The sequence below is a fragment of the Lentinula edodes genome (assembly GCF_021015755.1).
Source record: "Lentinula edodes strain Le(Bin) 0899 ss11 chromosome Unknown C8R40scaffold_49, whole genome shotgun sequence".
In the NCBI taxonomy this organism is placed as follows: domain Eukaryota; kingdom Fungi; phylum Basidiomycota; class Agaricomycetes; order Agaricales; family Omphalotaceae; genus Lentinula; species Lentinula edodes.
Genome location: NW_025764355.1, coordinates 234,948 through 258,081, shown reverse-complemented (window position 1 = coordinate 258,081; position 23,134 = coordinate 234,948). Strand labels below are relative to the sequence as shown.

At 45.8% G+C, this 23,134-nt stretch overlaps 8 protein-coding genes across 8 annotated transcripts; 4 read left to right on the top strand and 4 right to left on the bottom strand.

Moving 5' to 3' along the window:
* Positions 1 to 3,883: 3,883 nt before the first annotated feature.
* Positions 3,884 to 4,428, bottom strand: C8R40DRAFT_1017286 (uncharacterized protein; the record flags this gene model as incomplete). Its single annotated transcript, XM_046222946.1, has 3 exons — positions 3,884 to 3,981; positions 4,032 to 4,302; positions 4,360 to 4,428. Coding segments are annotated over 3 exons (438 nt in total), but the record flags the coding sequence as incomplete, so codon positions are not given.
* Positions 4,429 to 8,951: 4,523 nt separating this feature from the next.
* Positions 8,952 to 10,989, top strand: C8R40DRAFT_1057843 (kinase-like domain-containing protein; the record flags this gene model as incomplete). Its single annotated transcript, XM_046225176.1, has 2 exons — positions 8,952 to 9,098; positions 10,387 to 10,989. The coding sequence occupies 2 exons, from the start codon at positions 8,952 to 8,954 to the stop codon at positions 10,987 to 10,989; spliced, it is 750 nt and encodes a 249-aa protein (XP_046081126.1).
* Positions 10,990 to 11,496: 507 nt separating this feature from the next.
* On the bottom strand, positions 11,497 to 13,346 carry C8R40DRAFT_1176137 (uncharacterized protein; the record flags this gene model as incomplete). Its single annotated transcript, XM_046232464.1, has 4 exons — positions 11,497 to 11,574; positions 11,645 to 12,380; positions 12,436 to 12,825; positions 12,877 to 13,346. 4 exons carry the CDS (start codon positions 13,344 to 13,346, stop codon positions 11,497 to 11,499), a joined length of 1,674 nt encoding a protein of 557 aa, XP_046081125.1.
* Positions 13,347 to 14,953: 1,607 nt separating this feature from the next.
* On the bottom strand, positions 14,954 to 16,732 carry C8R40DRAFT_1163316 (HAD-like domain-containing protein; the record flags this gene model as incomplete). Its single annotated transcript, XM_046230355.1, has 8 exons — positions 14,954 to 15,274; positions 15,353 to 15,528; positions 15,588 to 15,744; positions 15,798 to 15,899; positions 15,955 to 16,059; positions 16,115 to 16,240; positions 16,291 to 16,356; positions 16,409 to 16,732. The coding sequence occupies 8 exons, from the start codon at positions 16,730 to 16,732 to the stop codon at positions 14,954 to 14,956; spliced, it is 1,377 nt and encodes a 458-aa protein (XP_046081124.1).
* A 105-nt stretch (positions 16,733 to 16,837) lies between these two features.
* Positions 16,838 to 17,826, top strand: C8R40DRAFT_1128533 (uncharacterized protein). The gene is made up of 4 exons (XM_046229100.1): positions 16,838 to 17,110; positions 17,208 to 17,238; positions 17,312 to 17,530; positions 17,604 to 17,826. Exons 1-3 carry the CDS (start codon positions 17,004 to 17,006, stop codon positions 17,441 to 17,443), a joined length of 270 nt encoding a protein of 89 aa, XP_046081123.1. The 5' UTR covers positions 16,838 to 17,003; the 3' UTR covers positions 17,444 to 17,530; positions 17,604 to 17,826.
* A 487-nt stretch (positions 17,827 to 18,313) lies between these two features.
* On the top strand, positions 18,314 to 18,918 carry C8R40DRAFT_1176135 (fungal hydrophobin-domain-containing protein; the record flags this gene model as incomplete). Its single annotated transcript, XM_046232463.1, has 4 exons — positions 18,314 to 18,442; positions 18,515 to 18,589; positions 18,662 to 18,820; positions 18,877 to 18,918. The coding sequence occupies 4 exons, from the start codon at positions 18,314 to 18,316 to the stop codon at positions 18,916 to 18,918; spliced, it is 405 nt and encodes a 134-aa protein (XP_046081122.1).
* A 1,852-nt stretch (positions 18,919 to 20,770) lies between these two features.
* On the top strand, positions 20,771 to 21,387 carry C8R40DRAFT_1057959 (Sc3 protein; the record flags this gene model as incomplete). The annotated part of the gene is made up of 4 exons (XM_046225178.1): positions 20,771 to 20,914; positions 20,983 to 21,057; positions 21,130 to 21,288; positions 21,346 to 21,387. 4 exons carry the CDS (start codon positions 20,771 to 20,773, stop codon positions 21,385 to 21,387), a joined length of 420 nt encoding a protein of 139 aa, XP_046081121.1.
* Positions 21,388 to 22,037: 650 nt separating this feature from the next.
* C8R40DRAFT_1073659 (uncharacterized protein) lies at positions 22,038 to 22,514 on the bottom strand (the record flags this gene model as incomplete). The annotated part of the gene is made up of 1 exon (XM_046226610.1): positions 22,038 to 22,514. One exon carries the CDS (start codon positions 22,512 to 22,514, stop codon positions 22,038 to 22,040), a length of 477 nt encoding a protein of 158 aa, XP_046081120.1.
* Positions 22,515 to 23,134: the final 620 nt, after the last annotated feature.

Sequence of the window (23,134 nt, the reverse complement as noted above, 5' to 3'; positions counted from 1 at the left end):
CGTGATTGCGTTAAGTTTCTTGAGGTTGTGGACAATGCGCAAGCCACCATCTGACTTCGCTACCACAAACCACTGCGAACGGTACGAACTATTTGAAGGTTCGTACAGTCCCGATGCAACCTTCTCCCGGACAAGCTGGATGACCTTATCGCGAATTCCCGGAGGTATTGGTAGTGTCTTCTCGGCCCATGGTGTATGTGCGATTGTTGGGATTTTCAGGGGAGGGAAGTAGTCTTCGCGAAATCGTCCTTTCTCTGTTTCGTCCCAAGCTATTCCCAACTTGTTCTTCTTCAATACGTCTGCCATTAGTAGACGTTCTTCAGGCCAGAGAAATTTGTTCGTTAACACACCCAGTCCGTCTAATCGATCCTCCGTTAGGCGAACACCAGGCGTAAATTGTGTTGGGTTGGGAGAGAGCGTTGGGAGGGAAAGAAGGGGATTTTCAGGGAACCTTCGGATCACTTTGGCGTAGTCAGGCATAACGGTCGGGATGGGTTGAACCCTTTGCGCGACACGCTTGTAGGCGAGGACATGGCGGGTTGGGTGAAGTGAGTAAGTGAAGTCGAAGAAGAGCGTGGCAAGAGAGGAAGAACTGCCTGCCGGTTCCGGACCGGTTGATTTCCCATACCTTGGCTTCTTCCAAACACGTTCCCCCGTGTCCAAACCCGTTGTGAACGATGTATTAGGACCAACCCTCGGCTTGGTGTGGATGACTCGTGGAGCATCGCGGCCTAGTGGGTCGTGAATAGTGACAGTGACTGCCTCGTTGGTCTCCACCTTCGCTAACTGGACCAGCTTTTGCCATGGTCGACCCAGCAGAACTCGAAAAGGACCTGAGGGGACTATAAACGCATGCGCCCATGTCCGTAACCCATCCACCATAATTTCGAGGTACTCGGCGCATCCCTCTAGTGGTGCAGTGCTTCCATCCGCAGTCCGCATCATCATCTCCTGCTCCCGATTGACTTCAAACCCCAGTTCTTCCCATACATCCTTCCTTACCAACACAATCTCAGAACCCTCATCCAACAACGCAAGCTCCTTCTTCCCCCCAAACAATTCGACTTCAATCTCTCGTAACGGTGTCGCAAATTCAATCTTGAGGGGCTCGCTCGTTGCAATATTGGTTTGGGCATCCGGCGTCTCCTTGGTTTTTGGAATGCGTTGGACTTTTGCATAGTCTAGCCATTCCTTGCGTAGGTCTCCGCTGAGTGAGACAAGATCTCGCACTGTCACGTCAGGAACAACAACATCAAGGATTCGTTTGAACATCTTGTTCACAGCAAGTGGATCTTCTGCTTTGGATTCGTATGTGAAGGCTGGCTGGTTTCCAGACATGGTGAGTCGTCCTGGCAGATTGACCTGCGCATCAGAAGGCTGATGAGTCCCCCTCACTTTAGATTGGTCTTCGATATCCTCCTCGCGTTGCTTTCGTTTACCTGCCGAACGAGTCACTGCCATCCCCGCATTCTCCTCGAGTCGTTCCAACTCTAACGACTCCATCCAAGTGTCTCCACCATCTATATTCTCACTGTCTTCATCATCCTCGCTGTCCTCACTATCCTCCAATGCATCCACATCAATAATCTCCACTGTCTGCTTTCAGACCTTCGATGAACTCGCTTCTACCTCTTCCTCACTTTCTGCCTCCACCGTTACCGCTCCCATAACGGCTTGGCGCTCTAAAAACCCGGCGCGGCCAAAACATCGCGGTTGATTGTGCCTTTGATACCTATAGTGGGATCGGCTGGGATTCGACAACGTGCTTGTGGATGGTTATCAGGCCAGCAGAACCAACGACCAATTTGGGCAACACGATTTGCTCTTAGGTACTCAGAAAGGTGGTTGCAGTCACGGATGAGGTGGTTCTCCTTGCAAAAGAAGCAGAGGATGTCCGTCGGAAGTGGTCCGGAGGCTTGTCTCTGTGGCTGACTTCCTCGTCGATAGCTATTTCCATTCGTTGGGATTGAGTTTGGATACGTCGCCGGGTTTGTGGGTGGATTTGGGTAAGGTGTCATCTGGATGGCAGGAATAGCGGCTGTCTGGGCTGTCTGGGGAATCGGAGGGAGTGCTGCGATGGCACTGGCTACGATAGGCGAAATAGCGACGAGCTTAGCATAGACACCGGCGTAGCTAACATCATGGACATGCAATGCTCGGAGCTGCTTCGCAAGGTCCTCGATGTTGTCTGTTTGTGGTTTTTCAATCACCTTCGTGCGTACCTCCTGCTTCACGGTCTTCTTCCTTGGCTTCTGATGTACTGTCTCATCCTCGGAGCTAGCACTCGATTCACTTCCATCCTCACTGTCACTTCCGCTCGAGGACTCAAAGGCAACAACCTTACTCTTCTTCTTCTTCTTTGGCTTCGTAAACATCTTTGCAATCGGGTCATCGGATTCCATGCCCAGGACATCGTCGCTGAAGACTTCTCGACCCATCTTGAGGGCTAGCTCCATGTCAGGTACTGTAGTCCTGTCAAATGTAGAGTCTTTGAGCTCAATACGTCCCAGGATTTCCTTTCGATCTAGCTTGTGTATACCGTACCAAAAGTAACGATTAATTTCGTCGGTTGTCACCTTCTTGTCGTTCTTCAACAACCTCGACATGATTCGAAACTGGCGGTAGTATTCAATGAGGTCAGCTTCTTCTTCAATTCGTTTCTGTGCATAACTCTCAGCAAGCTTCAACAGGCCTTTTACTGTATACCGATGACCTTTCTTGGCACCTGGGTAAGCATCGAACAATTCCGTTTTCATCTTCGCCCAGTCTCGTTCCTCATAGCCATCCAAGGTCTTCCAGTAACTCTTTGTCATCCCATCAACATACTTCAAGATGCTGCGGACTTTCTCGTCGTCGGTTAGCTCCTGGGTGACAGCATGTCCTTCAAACTCCTCGAGAAAGTCTCGTAACTGCGAGCTATTTCCCTTGAATTTGTCCGGGGCTCGCGTCGAACCTGGGGCTGGCATGAATGCCGGACCTTTTGTGGCTGCGCGAGGAGGTGGAGTCGACATGAATGGAATGTGGGTAGGTACAATAGGTGGTGGCGATGGTGATAAAGATGACAGAGATGATACAGAGGAGGGTGTGGTCACCAGAGGGGTGAACTCGCTTGTAAGTGCTTCGTTCGGTGTGTCTGCAACAGGCTGTCTGACGTCTGCCTCTTTGTCAGATCTATTGGCTTCGTGATGTGTCACCTCCGCTGGGAACTGGAACTGACGCCTCCCTGTGTTTAGAAACTGTCGGTGGGACGTCGACGGAACACTGTCTCGTGCAGGCAGTGTTCGGACTGGGACTGGTATGCCGGATGGCTTTGAACGTGTCGGCGGAATTGTGCTCAAACTCGGGTGGGCTCCAGATGTAGTGCGAGTGTCCGTCGTATGTCCAAAAGAGTAGTATTGCTCAATAAGTTGTAAACTGGGGGCCTGTCCCGTACATCTGTAGCAAATATATAGGAACTATTGATACGTATCATCGTGCGTGAGGCTGCGACGTGTATGTGAAACCTCAAATTGTAAGTAAGTAGCATGTAAGTAATTTAGAGAACAATAAGAAGTGAAAGTGATCGAAGGAAACAAAGGAAAGTATCAGTCGTAACCTGAATAGCGACGTTGCGTATGATGGCGGGCTTGACGTCTAGTCTGTCTGCTCCCTCTACAAAATGCAAATATGGTTCCAACTGCACCAACAACCACCACAAGCAGATTCGCATTGACAAAATTTGCTCCACCATAAGCAGGAATATTGATATTTTGTCTAGCTGTTTTTGTGTCTTGCTGACTGCGCCCAACATTAAGGTTGAATGCAAATGGTGCATAGCAAGGGTCAGTATGAGCATGCCTATTGATACATGAGAACAAAGACAAATTATATCTGATAAAACATACGCTGAATAACCACTGATCATATAGAGCTCTGGGGGAGCCCTGTTTACATTAGGATAAATCATGTGTCTTTCACCAATTTGTAGGTGAAAACCTTTCCCTATGTTATACATTAGTCATTTAGACTATATGATATGAGATAAAACATACCAGGTGCTACATACTGAGTAGCCATATGGGGAATGTTGCAGTTACTGAGTATTTCTACCATTGGTGCAGTTACTTCAGCAGGCATAGTGGACAAAGCCATTGACCAAAAGATGCCAGATGCGGCAATAGCATCCTCGTCATGCAACTGCTTGGATTCATCAGATAATTTCCGATAATAGCTAGTACCATAACCAACTTTCCGCATGCTGGCAGGTATATGACGTGCACCCATGGTAAGTCCAACCTGTGCCATAATGCCTGGGTGTGTAGGCTCATAGAATATTTTAATTACAAGAATAATTCAGATTAAAGGAATAAATTGGCTTACTCTTTGATTCCTACGGTAATAACAACCAAATTCAATAACCTCTGCAAGCCAGCTATAGAAGGCCTTGCTGTCAGCAGTTGGAGGTGTCATGCCCACCCCCCGGATTACCACAAGCTTGATAGATTTGAAGATGAATTTGGAGTGGTCTTACAAAAATTGTATCAGTAAATCATAATTTATGATGATACTGAAATAATACCTCCAGTATAGAACAAAACTGATTCAGTTTCAAGAACAATTCTGAAGCCATGAGCCTCATCAACAATAGCTCCAGAACATCCCAGTGGTACAGCAGAATCATACATCTGTGTATGAAGAGGGAATGGTGCTTTGCAGAAATCCCTCTGCACTAAATTCAGTATGGTACCACAAGGCAATTTAAAGGAGGATTCTCCCTGAATGATAGCAGAAGCAAGAGTATAGGATTTATGATTGATACCAAGATGAAGGATCTGTATCATCGGAATAATCAATATCTGGAAAAAAATATGAAAAGGAAACTTTAATACAAGGCGCCGCTTTTCCTGATGAGTAGCTTGATCATTCAGATCCTTTGACTGAATAAATCGGAGGTAGGTATTCTGTACTACATGGATAGCTTTGGGGTTATTTTCGAGTGAAACTGATTTAAGCTGCCGAAAAAAGTTGTTCCACTAAGTAAATAATGAGATTAGCAGCAGGTACTATGAAAAGCTTATAGCAGGCTTGCATTGAGAACTCCCTGATATTCTACAGCTCTAGCATATACCTCCAGTGTTGGATGAGTTTCTTGATACAATGCTTCGGGTGTCAGGGTTTCGATGGTGGACAAATTTTGTACTATCCACTCGATTTCTGTCCCAAATTTTATCAGGTAACTGAGGGAGATAGTGACTAGAGCTGACAAACTTTTATTACTCTTCTTCGCCCGCTTGGGTGGTTGATGCATGCCTGGAAAGCAATATAGTGCAGGTTATCCTCGAAGATGGAGTGATAAAGTTTTTTGTCCACATGACTTATTAATTCTCGGTCCGATCACGGTTTATCAATTCTCGGTCCGATAGTATTTAAGAAATCAAAAATCAAAAAGGAACCTCGACCCTCCCGCCTATGTACTCCATTTTGCGTCCCATGTGAGAGCTTGGTAAGATCATGTACACCGTGTAACCGTGCCAAAGCCACAAGGTGTCTAAGTGCGGAAGATGAGTGGGACAGTAGTGAAGTTATTAACAACACCGCCGTTATGCCGTTAGTCCCCGGAGATCGAGAGTATAGAGGGAGGAGCTAAGTAACAGCCAAGTCGGAGCGGCGGTAACGCCGGTGACGAGGAGTGAACCAGAGAACGTCGAAGTTCTAAGGTTATAGTAGAGAGTACTTCAAGGCGATGAGCCTGAAGACTTAGAGGAGCACAGAGTTAAGGAGGGAATCTAAGTTGATAATTAAACTGAGGAACTACAGTAGCGTACAGGCAGTATTTATATCTACGGAACGGCGCAGCGGTGCGGAGCGCCAGACTAACTACTAGGAGCTATACGAGTAGTACCTGCAGGGTAGAGTAAAAGACAATAAGGAGAGACTAGAACGAAAGGGTATGTGTAGTGAGAAAGAACAATAAGAAGAGATTACAATAATGAGTGGATCTTCGGAGTACCGAGCGGCGGAATGGAGGCCCGAGGCATGGGCTTGACAGAGCTTTGCATCACCGACTCTGAAAGAGGAGGTCCTTGTAGGTAGCGATCGGTAATCTGGCAGGAAATTTTCTTTTTTGGATGTATTAAAATCGGGTCTGTAGATCAGAATGCAAAGCTGTAGAAACACAGCTTTAGTTATATCAAGGGTGTGTTTTTGGGGGGTAAAATGCATTGGCATGACTAGGCATGACTCCATTCATTTGGCCAGCATGAACTAAGTTTGAGATTAAATGTTGCTGTAAAGCAGTATTAAGAGTCATATTATGAGTTTTTCAAGAATATATGATCATGTAAAACAAGATTTGACTTACTGCAAGTCATTGATGACCGAGTAATATTTTGAATAGAATTTTGCTGCCATAAGATATGTAATGGAGTATGGCTGTGCAGAGAAACATGTATGTTGAGTCAGTGCAACTGATGTAATGAGTCATTTTGAGTCTTTGAAGGAAAGAGTAATATCACTAATATATCTTGAAATATCCAATATGCAGGTTTGTTGAAAGTCATTTTTTACTGCACTCAATTCACAGTTGATATTGTCATTCAATGTCTTGAGTCAATCTGTGATATTGATAGGGGGAGTATATATAGCTTCATCAGAGTGTAATCTATTGTACAATAATGTCTTCAGTCATAGTTTAGAGGCAAGCTCTGCTCATGATGTATCACTATCCCCAGAGCTGTTTCTGTAGTCGTTGGGACTTCTCAAAGAAAATGCAGTTGTGGCTCTGGTTTTAAAAAGGATCTGGACATTGGTTTATGGTTAATGGTATAAATCAGTTTCCAGTTCTTCATTTGTTTGCATTGGAGTAACACATACTCAGAGTCTATTTTGGTATCAGCAACATCCAGCATTTTTGTTAGGTCACTCATTTTATCCAAGACAGACTTGTTGCCACATCTGCAAAACCTGTATTTTGGCTAAGGGTCTGAAAGCAGTTGAGAGCATTTCCCAGCAGTGAAAGCACTCAGAGCAACCTGCTCTCAGTGCTTTCAGTACTGGGATTGGCTGGGATCTGCTCTCAGCCCTTAGCCAAATATCCATGTTTTGCAGATGCCAAGAGACAGGAGTGTTACAAAAAGTTCCATTCTACAGTGTCTTCATGCAGAAATTTGTTGCAGGTTCTGGAGATTCTGTCATTATCACCTTTTATCAATGATATATCCCTATATTGTATGCCTAAGGCAGTAAAGAATATTGACAAGTTTAATGTTCAATGTATTTTCCCTGATTGAGAATGTACAGTACTGCTTTAGCAAGTATTTGGGATTTGGGTTTGAATCACTTGTTTGTAGGACAAGCTCACAGTGGGTATGTCAGAGTATGCACAAGATTGATTTCAGTCTTTGTCATTTTTATTCTGGTGAGATTGTTATATTGAATAATTTACACAATATATAACTATCAATTAAGATGAAAATGGTACAATTCACAATGCATTGTTGAAGCTGAAGCTGGCAATAAATAGTCCATGTCTTTCATTTTTGCATATATTTTATCTGAGGTGTTAAGTCAACTTAATCTCAGTTGGTGGTGTGGCAGCTGTGGGTACCTGTTAAGTCAAGTTAATCTACTGCAATTAATCTATATGAATATACTTCAAGTTTACCTCAGTTAGCAACTGAGGGAGTTGAGTACTCTAAACAGTGTGATCTATGTAGAACTGCATAATATCAAGTAATAACACTGTCTCTCAGTTATGTGGGTCCCCAAGTGGGATCACAGCTATATCAGTATGTACAGAGTATGTTCCAACATGACAAAGTTACAAATAGCCTTTGATAATCCTGCATTCCACTATGCTGCACTCTGTTTCTTTAGTTACTATGGCCACAAAGGATCAGCGGTGCAATGGCCTGCAATTGCATGTATAAGACCTAGTCCTCTATCATTTGGTGTGACAAAATTCAGGGACATGGGCCACTAGCACAGATCTTGGTTAGTATTACATAACACCACAGATGTATCAAGGACTCTGCCAAGTCCATGCCTCGGTGCCCCGCTCTGCCGCTTGGTGTTCCGAGATCTACTGTTGATTGTAATCTCATCCTTATTGTTCTTTCTTGCTACACATTCCCTTTCTATTAGGCTCTCCCTTCGCTCCTCATTGTTGGCAACACCGCCACTCCAGCTTGGCTGCTTCTGGCTCTCTTCCTTCTTTACTCTCAATCTCTGGGGACTAGCGGTGTAACGGCGGTGTTGTTAATAACTTCACTACTGTCCCACTCAACCTCCTGCTCTTAGACACCTTGTGGCCTCTGGCATGGCTTCACAGTGTACATGATCTTAACAGACTCCAAAACCATGACAATTACCCTTAATACAATTTGATTCCTAATTAATCAAAATTTGTCCTTTAGCATTGATTATAGTGAGCTTATCTTAATATACTATACTTTGATTCTAGATACTTAAATTTGAGACATTGTAAAATAAGAAAGAGTCACAAGCAAAACTTGATGTTTTGTATCAAGGACTCCAAGATCACTGTATACATTATACCACTAGAATATATCTTACAAAATGACTTTTCTTTCTGTACTTCTTTCTCAACCTATCAATTGTCCATTTTACAAGCTCAAAATGTTGAACCCTTTCAGAGTCGGGGATTGCCGCATTTGCGGCGCTAAAGGATGATTAAAGGGAAAAATGGTGGCTCGAGATGAAGGACGAGTGACGAGTCATCACAATGTCATGTGATCGGGCGATGGACACACTAGTCGCACACCACTATGCTATGTACATAGTCGCTCATCTAGTGACAATGTTCACCTCTGAAAGGACCATTTGCATAACTCTTTGTTACTCGCTCTTCGCTCTACCTGACAATGTCCACCTTCGATTGCGGTTGGCTGTGGTCACTGCGGCGTCATTTCCCTAATCACATTCGATTTTTTTTCTACCGATCTATGGTCCACATGTTTGGACAGAGGTTGGGATGGAGCTCAGTCTTTCAACTTCCATTTGGTCTCTATGTGAAACTTAGTCGGACACCTAACGAAGCTTCTGCGATGGAATATGTGCGCACGAGGACCACGATCCCTGTTCCTGCTATATTGGACTGCGTAGAGATCACCAACTGGACGCTCAATGGCTCAAACCGCAGAATATTTCAAATTCTGCAAATTTTCGGTCGTACTGAGCCTTTCCATCGTTGGCTGATAGTGATGCAAGCTTCACCTGGAAAACCTCTTCAGGGCCCAGAAGGCTCAAGGCTCGCTGTAGCTTCAAATGAGCAGCTGCAAAATGTACGGGATGGCCTGACTGACTGGGTTAATCAATTGCGCACCCTCTCGCCACCACATCCCCAAAGAGTTTCGGGTTTTCTCGGTGGTGGTATCTATAGCTTCCGCATTGACGAGGCATTCAGACCTGTCGGTCCATTCCTTACCCCCGCCGAATTCCACTCACAAGTTTATTGTACCGCGTACCCCGATTTTCCGGATGAGGCAGACGAAAACCTCAAACGCCTTATAGCGGAGCGACCTTCCAAGGAATATAAAATTGTTTTCACTCATGGGGATATTCTTCCGCATAACATACTGGCTGATGAAGACTTTCGCTTGACAGGCCTAGTCGATTGGGAGTGTGCGGGGTGGATGCCGGATTACTGGGAAAAGGCTATGTCGTTAAGGGCAGCTTGGATTCGGGTGGTACCTTGGAGCGAGATTGTGAAGGATAGCTTCCCAGTGTATCATGATGATATGATTTTGGAGCAAAGGATTCAGATTTGCTATACGCCGTAAAGATTGAGTGAAAGGACCATTATTATACTCATACTCCGATACCTTTCTTTACAAAGAATCTCTCTTATTACTTGTAACGTTCAATCTCTTCAGCAAGTACATAGGATTCAATGACATTATTCATGCATATGCACAGTACATAGTAATCCATCAACGTCAACGTTGATCCTCACTGTCATAGCTAACAACTTCAACTCGTTCCATGACATTGGTATACTCTTCTCATAATCATATCTTCACGAAGACTTCACTTTTCAACGCAACTCTAAATGCTGATCATGGACCAATGTTGCCCAGTCAGCGAGCAAACTGGCTATGGTCAATCTGGCTTCATTTCCCTATTAGATTGCGTCTATCCTTTTACCAAACTATGATCACTTTATTTGGACGAAAGCAAGAAGTGAGCTCAATTTATCGGCTTCCTTTTGGATTTTGCGTCAAGCTTAGCCGGACTCCGATCGAGGCCCCCGCCATGGAATACGTGCGCAACAGAACCACGATACCTGTTCCTGTCGTACTGGACTCTTTTGACACTACTTGACTCGGTCCCGGCAGATTGTCACGTATTAATACACCCGAAAACCTGCGCTTGCGAAGTCGCACAGAGCCTTATAGCCGCTGGCTTATAGTAATGCGCACGCTTCCTGGCAAGCCTTTCAGTGAATGGGAAGGCCCAAAGCTGGGTAACGCTCCGAAAGAGCAGTTACAAAATTTACAAGATGGCTTGGCTGACTGGGTTAACCAGCTGCGTGCTTTAGCACCTCCGGATCCGCATAGAGTCTCCGGCTTCCTTGGCGGAGGTGTCGAAAGCTTCCGCATCAACGATTCATTCACTCCCGTAGGCCCTTTTCGCAATCCAGCAGAATTCCACGGGCAGATTTTCTGTAAAGCGTATCCAGACTATCCAGAGCCAGGAGATGAAAGGCTCAAACGTCTCATAGCGGAAAGGCCACATAAAGACTATAAATTATGTTTCACTCATGGGGACATTCTGCCGTTCAATATTCTCGCCGACGACGAGCTTCGTTTGACAGGCCTCATCGATTGGGAATGCGCTGGATGGATGCCTGAATATTGGGAAAAGGCGGCGTCGCTCCGCTCTGCGTGGATCCGTGCTGAACCCTGGAGCAAGATCATCCGTGACGGTTTTCCTGAATACGAAGATGATATGATTCTTGAAAAACGGATTCAACTGTGGTTTCAGCCTTGATTGTTATTATGTCTAACGCCTCATTTTTTGTCACTGTATCTAGTGGGTCATCGAAGCCTTTTCGCTATTGATCATGAGAAGGGTCACCTTGAGCTTTTTCGAATGGGGCTCATATCTTCGACAGTACATTGACTACAGTGTAAGCCACAGACAGAAATTATCGAAAGGCAATTCCATCGAACAGAAGACCGAAAGAAATTAGCCACTGTAGAATTGACATGTTGGGTGTATAAGGAATCCGAAATGCTAACCACGACCACCTGGTCCTACCAGCCAGCTTGGCGAATAATGTTCTCCGTTTCAGTCACCGCTCTTCCCTTATACCTCCTCTGATTTGATACATTTTGTTCGATTCGCACCAAACCTGATAGTTACACGTCGCGAATATTAATGACAGTAGATATAAATATATCGAAAGAACCTCGAAGAACCCAGTTACACCGACAACGACAGAGAGTGGGTGGAAGAGTAAACGGTAAGGATAGACACGGGCCCTTCCTTGTCTCGTCATAAGAATCGATTCGATTCAGCTTTGAATCCTTTCGAAAGCCGGAGAGTGACGATGTTTCCTGAAAGACTCGAGAACTATAAAAGAAAGTTCAAGCCGATTAGTAGGAAGATCTCTAATGACACGAAGGATTGCCCTCCAACTTACCCCGTTGCCAACAAACACCTCCGCCTTCTCTGCAATCGCCATATCCACTGCCATAGCCACATGCTTTTGAGCCTGGTCCATCTCAAGTTCGCCCCCATGCCTGACATCCTCCCACCCGTCCTTTTTCAGCGAATCCCGTAAGGAATTCAGCCACCATCCCCACCCATTCGAAAGCAGATAAATACGCTTTAAACCCGGGTTGTCTAGCCGGACCTGATGTAAACGAGCGACGATTTCTGGTATCTCCGGAAGACAATGAGTAAGGTAGTACGGTGTAAGGATGGCATGATCTTCCGAGGTCCTGGATGTTGTTGGTATTGCTGATGATGTTGAATTCCGTGATGAGAGTGCAGTAGATAAAGGAGGAGAATGAGCAGCAGGAACAGATGAGTGGAACTTGTGTTCTCGCAGATAGGCGTCTGCATCAAACCGATCCGGAAGTTCGTCATACTGGTTAACACCCATGTATTCGTCGTCCCAACCGACGAGGCGATGACAATGCCGAGAATAGTCCCCACGTCTGAGATGTACTGCAACAAGACCGGAGAGAACACCGGCATTTGAATGGGAATATGATGGTGGCGAGGGATAAAGATCGTTTAGGTCATCCGGTTGAAGGATGGCAAAATTACGAGCGACCACGGAAAGGACGAGGGGAGACCATGCAAAATTTGCAAGGATAGGTGATTCGAGTAGGGAGGAAAAGATGGGAAGGATTCGTTTTGTACCAAAAAGTCTGTACGAAGAGAAGGTCAGCAGGATATTACAAATCTTATAAATGGTATACTAACTCTCTGTCAAAGAGTGTGCGCCCAGCCGAATCAATGACAACACAGGGCTCGTCCTCTACTTTCTTCAGTTCATCCAAGAACCACGACACAATTGCGTTTGCGTCTTTTCCAAGACTAGCATCTATTGGTGCCTCCTTGGTATTCACCATAATTCTCTCTTCCGACCGACAGACAGTGTTGAAAAATTCCAAACTGACAGCACGGTGGGTGATACTGCCGTCGGGAACAGGTCCACCCGCAGAGGGACCAGAAATGAAGGCGTTCATAGGTATACGCGATGGACGGAGAGCAAAGTCATATAGGGTGTAAGGAAGTGGTGATTGAGACCATACATGGTCCTCAAAAACATAGGACCGGTGAGATTGCTGTGCGACGTAGGCCATGACAAAACTAAGGAAATATCAGCGTGTGAGATACTCGAGAAAAGGTGAAACAACGAACCTCTCCTGAAGTACGTTATTCAATCCGTGACCCCATAGAGCACCGTCGAACCAGAGATATTTCCTCCTATGTATTCTTTCCGTGACACCGTCTCTGCCAATTTTCTCGTTTACTGCCTCCCTGATCCTATGTTGCGGCAAACTTCTCTCATACGCCCTGACATCTTGGTACGTCGAAGGCACTCCCGAAGACAATATACCCACGACCAACAAAAAAAGCGTCGCAGAAATGATGAAAACCAGTCTCCGCAGCGTCAGCGTATGCTGTACAAACGATACCACGGAGAAGATGGTTAGCGAAAATCTACGTTTGTGAAGAACACTCTTCCGCCTTCGATGAGAAGGCGAAGGTAAGCCGTAATTTTCTTCGTCATTAGTAGGGTGTAATTCGTAACTGTATTCTTCAGGTCGAATTCTCTGGTAGTCGTCCAGCCGACGGATGATTGACGTGAAAAGGCTCCATGTCTTCATAGGGCACAAAGTAGTGGTTTATTCTAAAAGCCGATTTGTAAGGAAGATAAGAGGAAGAGAATCAGAGTGGTAGAGAGATGAAGATGACAAGTCGGTTGTTGCTGTCGGTGAAAACTGGAAATCTTTTCGTTGCAAGCAATGGTCGGTGGTGAAAAGGGGAATGTAGTTCGGTTATTAAGTGTGCTTCGAGTAGAAAGATTTATATGCAAGTTAAGGTGTCTGAGAGAGTTTCTGGCTGGTGCTGTGGTCCGCAGTAAAGGGTCGGGCCGCTATTATTGGTTCTCTCAATCAACGAACACCGAGCCTCACCGAGCTCGGAGGTTGAAGAATCGATGATTATAGGGCTTAATCTTGAGCTTGGGGCTCGACGCACGGTCAGACTGATATTGTGAGTGTCTCTTTCAAAATTTTCCAATGCATAGAACATCACAGGGTGAGCAATGTTTATCAGAATAGATCGTTTACTGTCAGAACCTGACCTTGAACATAACTTCAATACATAAGGGTCCCAATCTTGACAAATGCCCACCGCGTTACGATCAATACATCCGTATTTCGCTGCCTACCATGGCCATAACACTGTTCAAGCGGTAACAATTCTCATAGAGGCAATAACGAAGTAGGCGGATTCGGGTCATGGAAACTTAAATGAAAAGAGGTGGGTAGACCATTGCAGGAATACAGGAATTGATGTCTCTCAATGTCGTAGCTAATGCGTGGTACACAAAAACGAAGGGAGCTCTCGCCGGATCCTCAGGTCAGGCCCAGATACAGATTCTCAATTCTGAGCTATTTCCCAACAGTTCCCAACCCCCATATCACATCTGGACGCAAAGAGCTGAAGATCACATTCCCCGTCCTCCTACTGCATGTAGCCTTTTCTTATCGAAGAGTCAGGTCCCTAGAGTTGAGACCATTCGTAGCACTCTCGCTGAAGTGGCAGGCCTTACTTGGAGAACTCTACCGAAGGAAGAGCAAACGTTCTAGTATGCCAAAGCCGAGGTTGCGCTTCCACAAGCGCAAGTTTCTCCGGCTTTCTCCAGTATACTCATGATGCACTCCCTTGGTTGTCCAAAGCAAGCCATGCAGATGAAACAATACCGTTCTGTACGACTACCGTGTACTATTTTGTGAGCTATTCGAGCACTTGCCCGTTTAAGCACTCCTACAACGTATCGTGATTTTTGTGAGTGCAATACTCCTCCCAGGTTGTGTGCCTCCGGGAACATCCTTAAGGGCAGTGTAATCGATACTCAATCCAACGATACGCCACTCAAAACCACAGGCCCCGACACCAGAGACTTAGTACACAATCTTCGCCTAAGAGATATTCTGTAGTAGGAAAATAATCATCACGTTCACGCTGACGTTGGAGCTAAATAACAATCATTGAGAGGGGGTTGTAGAATAATAAGCATTAGAATCTAGATTATTAACACACTGCTCCCTGTACCTCCAACATCGACACAAACCCCCGCACAGCATCCTCTTCGGGATCACTGTCAAGTGCATCGCATATCAAGCGAGCAGACTGACATGGGACGAATTGTGATAAAGCAACGCATCCTACCAAACGTTTCATCTTCGCCTCACCACGTCTTCGTCCTTCATGACGACTTCGGCGATGTCTGTGTTTGTGCTGGCGCTGGCAGCTGTGGCGGAGGTACCACAAATCCCATCCCAGGAGGCGGGGGAGGCGGAGGCGGAATATTCGCATCCAGTGCTTTCGGGTTCCCTCGTATCGTGTCAATCATCTCCCAAATATTACTCGGAGCCTGCGCAGCCATGACATCCTGCTCATGCTTCAACAAGCTCTCCAAATAATCCTTGTTTTTCGCAATATGCGCTTGTTCTTCAAGATATTGTTGTTGCGCTTCTTTGCGTTTTTGCTCGAGGTAAGTCAGTGGTGCGTTTCGTGTTGACCGAGACTAAGGGCGAAGGAGTTGGGAGGTAAGATTTGAATTCGGGATGGAGGATTAGCGAAAGATGTAATATCGGGTACTCACAGAAACACCGAAGAAGCCTCCGAAGGAATTGCTGGTTGATCCTTTGTTCTGCTTCCAGTTCTCGATGTGCTTCTGTTTGCCTTCGGCTTCCCGCTTGGCGTACTCGAGGGGGATGTTCTTGCCGTTGTAGGCGGTCAATATGGGCCGGACATCAGCAGGTTTGTAGATGGCGATCGCTAAAGCGTGTGAATTGAGTCTTGTAGACGAGGATAGGCCAATATACGAAGGAACATACATTCTAAAAATGGGATCATCGCAACAAGCCCATTGTCCTTAGGGTCACCTTTCCAACCAGGGATTATCACAGCGTTTTCGGGATGCGTGACAGCATGTTCGGGATGTGTATCGAGTAGGATAACTTTGGACAGGTCTCGATTTAGATAAGATAAATCCTGTAAAATACAAGGATCAGGGAAATATACGGTATAGGGTTCAAGTCACACACCTTGACAACTTCTCCGTTCTGAGATCGAGTATGTTCCCGGAAAAGACGATGTTCGATGTAAAAGTTATAACGGTCAAGTTTATCCAATATGGGCATCGCGGTCTGATCAATGGCAAGTCAGTACAACAACGACAATAGAGACTCCAACTCGACTCACATAAGAATACTGCGTCGTGAAAACCACAACCTCATAAAATTGGGAGATATAAGCCAAGAAATAATCCACTCCAGGTCGTTTGGCCGTCCTCCAACCGTGTTGGCGCTATGGAATCTAGCGTAAAACGACGAACCCAAAATGAACTTGCGAAAGCACGTACGTCCCAGGTAGACGTTACCAATAAGTCGTCAACAGATATTAAGAGAGTGTAAGGTTTTGATGATGGAGGATACTGTGCTGCTGTGCGTGGTGGTAATAACTCGGTCATGACTGGATCGCTAAAATACTGACAAATGGAATTGAGAGTCAATGAACCAAAAAGAAGATATTACACACAGAAAACATCCCCGAGTATCGGTTTTTTGTTCGTTCCCATCGACCTGCTGGCGCATTTTCCAGAGTCTGTGAAATGATTTAACAAAGGGTTCAAGACATGTAACATCAACGAGCACACCAATTTCTTCTCCTGAAGCTCCTCTTGCTCCCATTCACGTCCCATGTAGGCAACATGTAGACCAAATCCCAGAGTGAACAACCCAAAAGCTATTCTTGCGAATGCCCGTCGTTGGCGGTCTGCAGAGGACAAATTATCTCGAGAAGATGCTCCTGTACGTTGTTCAGTGGGATCTGGGGGTGAAAAGTCCAGACTAGGAACACTTGAACGTGTCAAGACTGGTTGTTCGATTTGTTCTGATTCCTTGTCGGAGTTTTGTGCTGGTGGTGGTGGAGGCGGGGAAGACGATACTGAGCCCGCAGACTTGGGAGGCTTTTGAGCCATACATCGTGTCGACTGAACGAGTACACGACGGCTCACGGACCTGGAGACCACGAAGAACATGACGGAAGGGAAGAAGTTTTCGCTCCGGGATTCTCGGTTAGGCTTCGGTCCGGAGGTTTCTCTTGACTTTCATTACGGCGTCCCCACTGGGCTCATTCACCACTCGTTTTTCAGGCGTAATACAACTTGCAAACCCTTGTTACCAGGAATCATCAGGAAATAGTTCAAACTTAGGCTCCCTTTCTAGGATCTATTCGACTATCAGTTCAATATGCACATCTTTGTTCTGCACTTAACATTCCTGTCTTTCGTAAGGGATAGTTGGGCGAAGGATCAACGCACGGAACTTGAAGCATGTATGTACACATGCAAAGCAGGGTGGGTGTGTTTGCTCCCTTTTCTATCCTTCATCAGGTACCGCCAGAGGTTCGGTCCCGATATACTGATGTTAGACTCAACGCTCCCTTTTTTTCAGTTTTTTTCGCCAGTATGTGGTATTGAATGAGGTAAATGCTTCTTGAGTTCATATATATTCCTCTCACCTGACAGCTGATCAAGGTGTCAATGACCAATTCCTAGTCCCTAGTGGTTCCTCGTGTCACTGAAACTAAATTCTTGACTTCTTGGGCGGTCACGTATTGCCTCAAAGGAAGGGGGAAATCGCCAAGTTTTTTTACCGTCGTTCCCAGAAGAACTCCACCTACGTCGTAAATTCCATGTTTGGTTGAGCTCAGGTTGAGCTACTAAGCATCACGATCCATTGACAGCTTTGACTCGACTGGTCATAGAGATCAGACTGTAAGGAATCATCCGGAACCGCTCATAGAAACCTAGAGCTAATCTGGAGGCTTCTCGAATTGTTGTTCAATAGGTTCGGATTCGTTCTCCCTACATTTCTGTGCGCTGGTTCAGGGGTCAACCAAAACCTGGTTTTTTTTCGATACCCGTATCCCTGTCCTCGCGGTTTTCTGAGACCATTTCCGAAAACCCCCGAGTCGCTGGTACAGGAACAAATCAACAATCGACACCTGTCTTTGGAGATACAGTATACCTCTTGACTTCTATGTCGCAATGAAATGAGGCTGCGTAGTCGGGTGCAGTAGTCATTGATTTTTTCTTTTCTTTTCTGACTGCTAAATCATGTCAATCTTGGGTATTTTCCCGCTCCACTGAATGCATAATGTATGTTACGTGCTGTTCAGGTATTCCCTTGTCCCCTAAAGTGTTACTGAGTTCACTTCCATACGCATTTCTATACACTCATATTTCCTCATTTTTTCCTGTGGCAATAGATACAGCGTCTCACGGATTCCACTTCGACCGCCTGCTCAAATTCGAAATTGTTTCAGAACCGATGCTCAAGCGTGCACCAACGAATCACAATTTTATCTCCCTGTTGGGCCTGTTCCAGTGTCCGCGTCTGACATTTGTGCGGCGTTTTCTGACATATCTTTGGGGAGCAGAGCCCTGACCTCATTGCTAAAATTTGGGTATAAAAGCTTAGTCGAAAAGTAAGAGTTGAAGCATCGAATTTCCCTCCAGATTTTCAGATACAGATACAGTCTAAGCTCTCAAGTAAAGATGTTCTCTCGCCTCTCCACCGTTGCTTTCTACGCCTTGTCCGCGCTTGCTATCCTTGCTGCCGCCACCCCGGGAGGTCAACCCACCACCACCACCGTCCCAGTCACCACCACGATTACGGTCACTGCGGTAAGCGATTGGCGATTAGTCCTCTTTTCGTTGCTGATCACTTATCATGATGCTGAACCACCACCACTATAGCCCGGGACTACTGCGACCGAACCCGCCAGTAGTTGCAGCACTGGTGAGCTCCAATGCTGCGACAGCACTGAGGAGGTAGGATCAAATATCCCTTGCAACACCCAACGAAGCATTTTGCTGACGTCTCCTTGTTTGACCTACTCACAGGCTAGTTCCGCTGCTGGTTCCCTTCTCCTCGGTCTCATTGGAGTCGTTCTTCAAGATGTCAACGTTTTGCTTGGTGTCACCTGCTCCCCCATCACCGTCATCGGTGTTGGAAACAGTGGCTGCTCTGCTCAGGCCGTCTGCTGCGAGGATAATGCTTGGGTAAGCTATCTTGGGATTTTCTACTACTTCGTATGAACTCTTAGTCGATCTCTCAGGGTGGATTGGTCTCTATCGGATGTGTCCCTGTCACTCTTTGAATCGAAGGCGGGAATGCTCATAAACGGAATACTCAAAAGCGGAATGGAGAAGGTTACAGGTTACGTAGACATGAATGATTTTACGAACAATTACCTTTGTACTCAAATTCGCTGCGTATCTCGAGGTTTGGTAGCGTTTGAAACTTGGTCCGGTTTTGCATGAATATCAAGTTCGAAATTTTACTGTTCAATTGAACACATCAAACAGCCATAATTGAGATACGAAGACTCAGAGAAATCGGACCATATATTGGACAGATATAAAGCCACATAAACTAAGTATGTGTAGTATACAGCGAAGTAAGGGTTTCTTGGCTTGTCGTGCTGCCTTTGCGCGTGTGTCCTTCCTTATGCTTGACAGGACACCTGATGGGGCATGAATGGAGGATTCCCGATTCGCACTGACTTTCTATCATGACTGCATGTCACCGGAGTCAATTCCTGGCATCTAAATACGACATTCCCAGACGAACATCATACATACGTCGCGTTTTCTTGTGCCACTGTGTGGTCGAGTATGATTAAAATTCAATTGACATCGGCAGCGTCAATTCCTCGCCGTGTCATGATCATGCATGTACGTTCTTTCTCATTTTCCTGGTCAATGTTTTGTGCCACCTCTAGGACGGTCTTTGATTCTTGTTGTTGAGAAGTCATATTACCAAGTCGCAATATTATTATGTATTTTCCAAATTTCCGTCGCTCAAATGCTCTCTCCGAAGTTCTCTGACAGGAACAATCGCACCCTACCCTTCCTTTTTTCCAGAATAGAATTCTGCTGCATCAACACCTATCAACCCAAGAATTATCCTGACCTATCGTTTTTCTGCCCCCTGACAGGCGAGTTATATCAATCTTGACTTCTTCAAATTTCCTCCTCCGCTGAATGAGGATTTCATCTTACGTTGCTCTTCAGTCGCATCCTTGCGGTACACTCAAGCGTCATTGCTTCAGTGACTGTCTTTCACTGAGGTTAGCCCACCATCTACCCATCTTCCTTTGCTGTTCCCTATGACAATAGACCTGGCATCTTTTTCGTAGCCCCTATTCTTCCTGATTTTAATCTTTGCTCTTCGAAGCTCTACGAAACTTTATTGCAAGAGTAAAGGAACGATCATCGCCTGTATCTCCCTATACCCTAAGGCTCCCATTGCTTATTTGCTGCAATACAAGAAGGTCTTGTCCCTCTGACGTAGTGATCGTTGTTTTTTTGTTTCTGTTTTGAACGGGTACTAAGTAGTAAGTACTAGTAAGTCCTGGTAAGTCTTGTCAATTTTGACATTTTCCATCTCCGCTGAATGAAGAATTCGACTTGAAGCATCCACGTTACGTTGTTCCAGGATGCTCCCCGGATTCTTCATATTGTGTGTCCTCGAAAGTGTCACCGCGTCATTAGGCTTGCCTTGAAGCTTTTGATTGGTGGTCCATCATTGACTGCTTATGGTAAAATTTTCGACGTTGGTTCCTATCTCTTCCTGTTTCTCTGGGACTCTCCCTGACTCTCCTCGGATTTTCCTGTGGCAATAAATGAGGCTTCTCACGGTTTCCACTTCAACCGTGAACAAAGTACTGCTCGAACTCGAGTTTTTTTTTGCGATCCGATGCTCATCGATGAACAACTGTCATTTCTTCTGTCAAGTGCGTCCCGTGTGTGTCCCAGTGCGCGCGTTGGATGATCTATTCTGACATTCTCGCGGAGTTTTCCGACATTTCCCTACGCGAAGAACTCTGACTTTATGTCCACAAAATTCAGGTATAAAAGCCGGGTCGAAAAGTTAAGTTAGAACATCGAACAGCCCTTCGAGATCCTCAGACAGTCAGACACATTCTACTCTCAGCTCTTCAAGTAAAAATGTTCTCTCGCATCTCCGTCGTTGCTTTCTACGCCTTGTTCGCGTTCACAATCCTTGCTGCCGCCATCCCGGGAGGAAAGCCCACCACTACCACCCCGCCGGTCACCACCACGGTCACTGTCACCGCGGTAAGCACGCAACCAGTCGTCTCTGCTTCGCTAGTCGTTCGCGCTGACGATAACCTATCTCTTTCTTTCTCTCTCTCATATAGCCTGGGACTACTACGACCGAACCCGCTAGTAGCTGCTCCACTGGCTCGCTTCAATGTTGCGACAGCACTGAGACGGTAAGATCAAATTTCTTCTGCAGCACCCAACAAGGTACTTCGCTGACGTCTCCTTGTATAACCCAATGGCAGGCTGGTTCCTCTGCTGGTTCCCTCCTCCTTGGTCTCCTTGGAATCGTCGTCGAGGACCTTAGCGTCTTACTTGGTCTTGGTTGCTCCCCCATCACCGTCATTGGCCTTGGGAACAGCGGCTGCTCTGCTCAGGCTGTCTGCTGCGAGGATAATGCTGTTGTAAGCTGTTTTCTACTTATCTGCTAAGTATGGGCTCTCAGTCGATTTCCTTACTAGGGCGGATTGATCTCGATTGGTTGCATTCCTGTCGTCCTCTAGGTCAACAACAGAATGCAAACGAGATAGCCAACTTGAAAGTCGGCGCAATATATAAAGGAAATCAAGGGATACGTGAAAAACGAACAATTTTTTTACGACCAATCACCTATTTTCTCTCTTTGTCTCGAAGCTTCTTTAGTGTTCGATGTTTGGTCTCTGGTTATACACGCTCCAATTACGATTTTTTTCTATCCTTCTGGTACTTTGATTTGTTACGGGCTTTTCTTTTTCTCCTTTTCCATAAACTCGAAAACCCTACGTAGTGCTTTGTATTTCTTTCGGAGAAGGTGTTGCTGTTTATTGTAGTCGTGTTTGTCACATTCAATAAGCCTTTGGGGTTGAATATTTCAAGTGACAAGCTCCGCTCCCGCCCGTACATGTCAATCAATCATTGAAGGACTTGCTCTGATAGACTGACCCCAAACCTCATACAATACTTTTCGATAACGGATGCTCAAAAGAAACAATCATTACAAGGTCGCATGAAGTCGCTATACTACGCGTACTATACAATATTAGGTGAGACGACAAAACTTGTGGCTATTGCTACACATTATTGACAATATATCTAGTATCCATACTAGTAGTACGTACAGCTTCTGGTTCACTTCCCAGCCGAATCACCGCCTTCATTAAACCCTTATTATATGCTATCGTCGCTCTGGTGCGCCGTCTTTCCCAAATGAGCGCTCAGACTCTACAGCAGCGACGTTCCGCTCAGCCTCTCTCGTATCATACAGAGCCGACGACGTCGTAGTATTAAACACTAGATCCGATATCGACTTCTTAGGTTGATTATGAGGACTAGACGGAGAGGGATCGCTCCCGAGTCCAGATCCCAAACTTGTGGTATCAGTTATTGGATTTGAGGCGTCTGAGCTCGACGCTGTATCGGAGGTGTTGGGGGTGTTGGGGGTGTTAGGAGTGCTAGCTGTTTGGTATAACGCAGTGAGATTCCCCGGGTCCAGCACGATATTCGCGATAGAGGTTGGCGGAAGGGGTTTGTGCGGAAGAAATGGGTCGGGAGGAGAGATGGGTTCAAGCTCAGGTTCAAATTCTGAAGAGGATGAGGAAGATTTCTTCTTATCGCCAGATGTGTAGCGGAACCTGAAAGACCTGAAGTGCATGAGACGAGTTCGATTGTTCGATTTACTTTCGATTCTGTATGTGATAAGGGTAGACGTCAGTATTCGTATGTAGGATTTCCGTACATGAATACTGAGACTCACGGATACGAAGAGGTTCAAAGAAACGTGTATGAGTGTATGGGACGAAAAGACGGGGATGATGCTTCGCAAAGCTGAAGAAAGGAGCTTTATATGGCTCCCCGTCTACGGCTCCCGGACAAGGTGTCAAGTTGCTGTGCACTGGTATCCAGAAGAGCACATGTACAAAGATCGTAAAACACAATTGAGAGGCTAAATCAATAAGGCCGCCTCTGGCCGTGTGCCGATTACATGGGCAAGTTAGTAGGACTTTGTAAGTGATGCGTCCGAAGCTGAGAAAGGTAGATATCTTTAAAAGTGAGGACAAATTTTGGCCTTGTGTGGGGAGTTCGTGATTAGATGTTTACTGGAACGGAGCTGGAAAGGTCACTGATACTAGATGATTACGGGTGACCATTACTATTGAACACTGATGGATTTGCAGTTGACACAGCTTCGGTAAGACGGTAAGACGGCAAGACGGTAGCATCATCGGTGGGAAGGCTAAAAGAAGCATTGGTGACGAAAATCCCTTGAAAGCT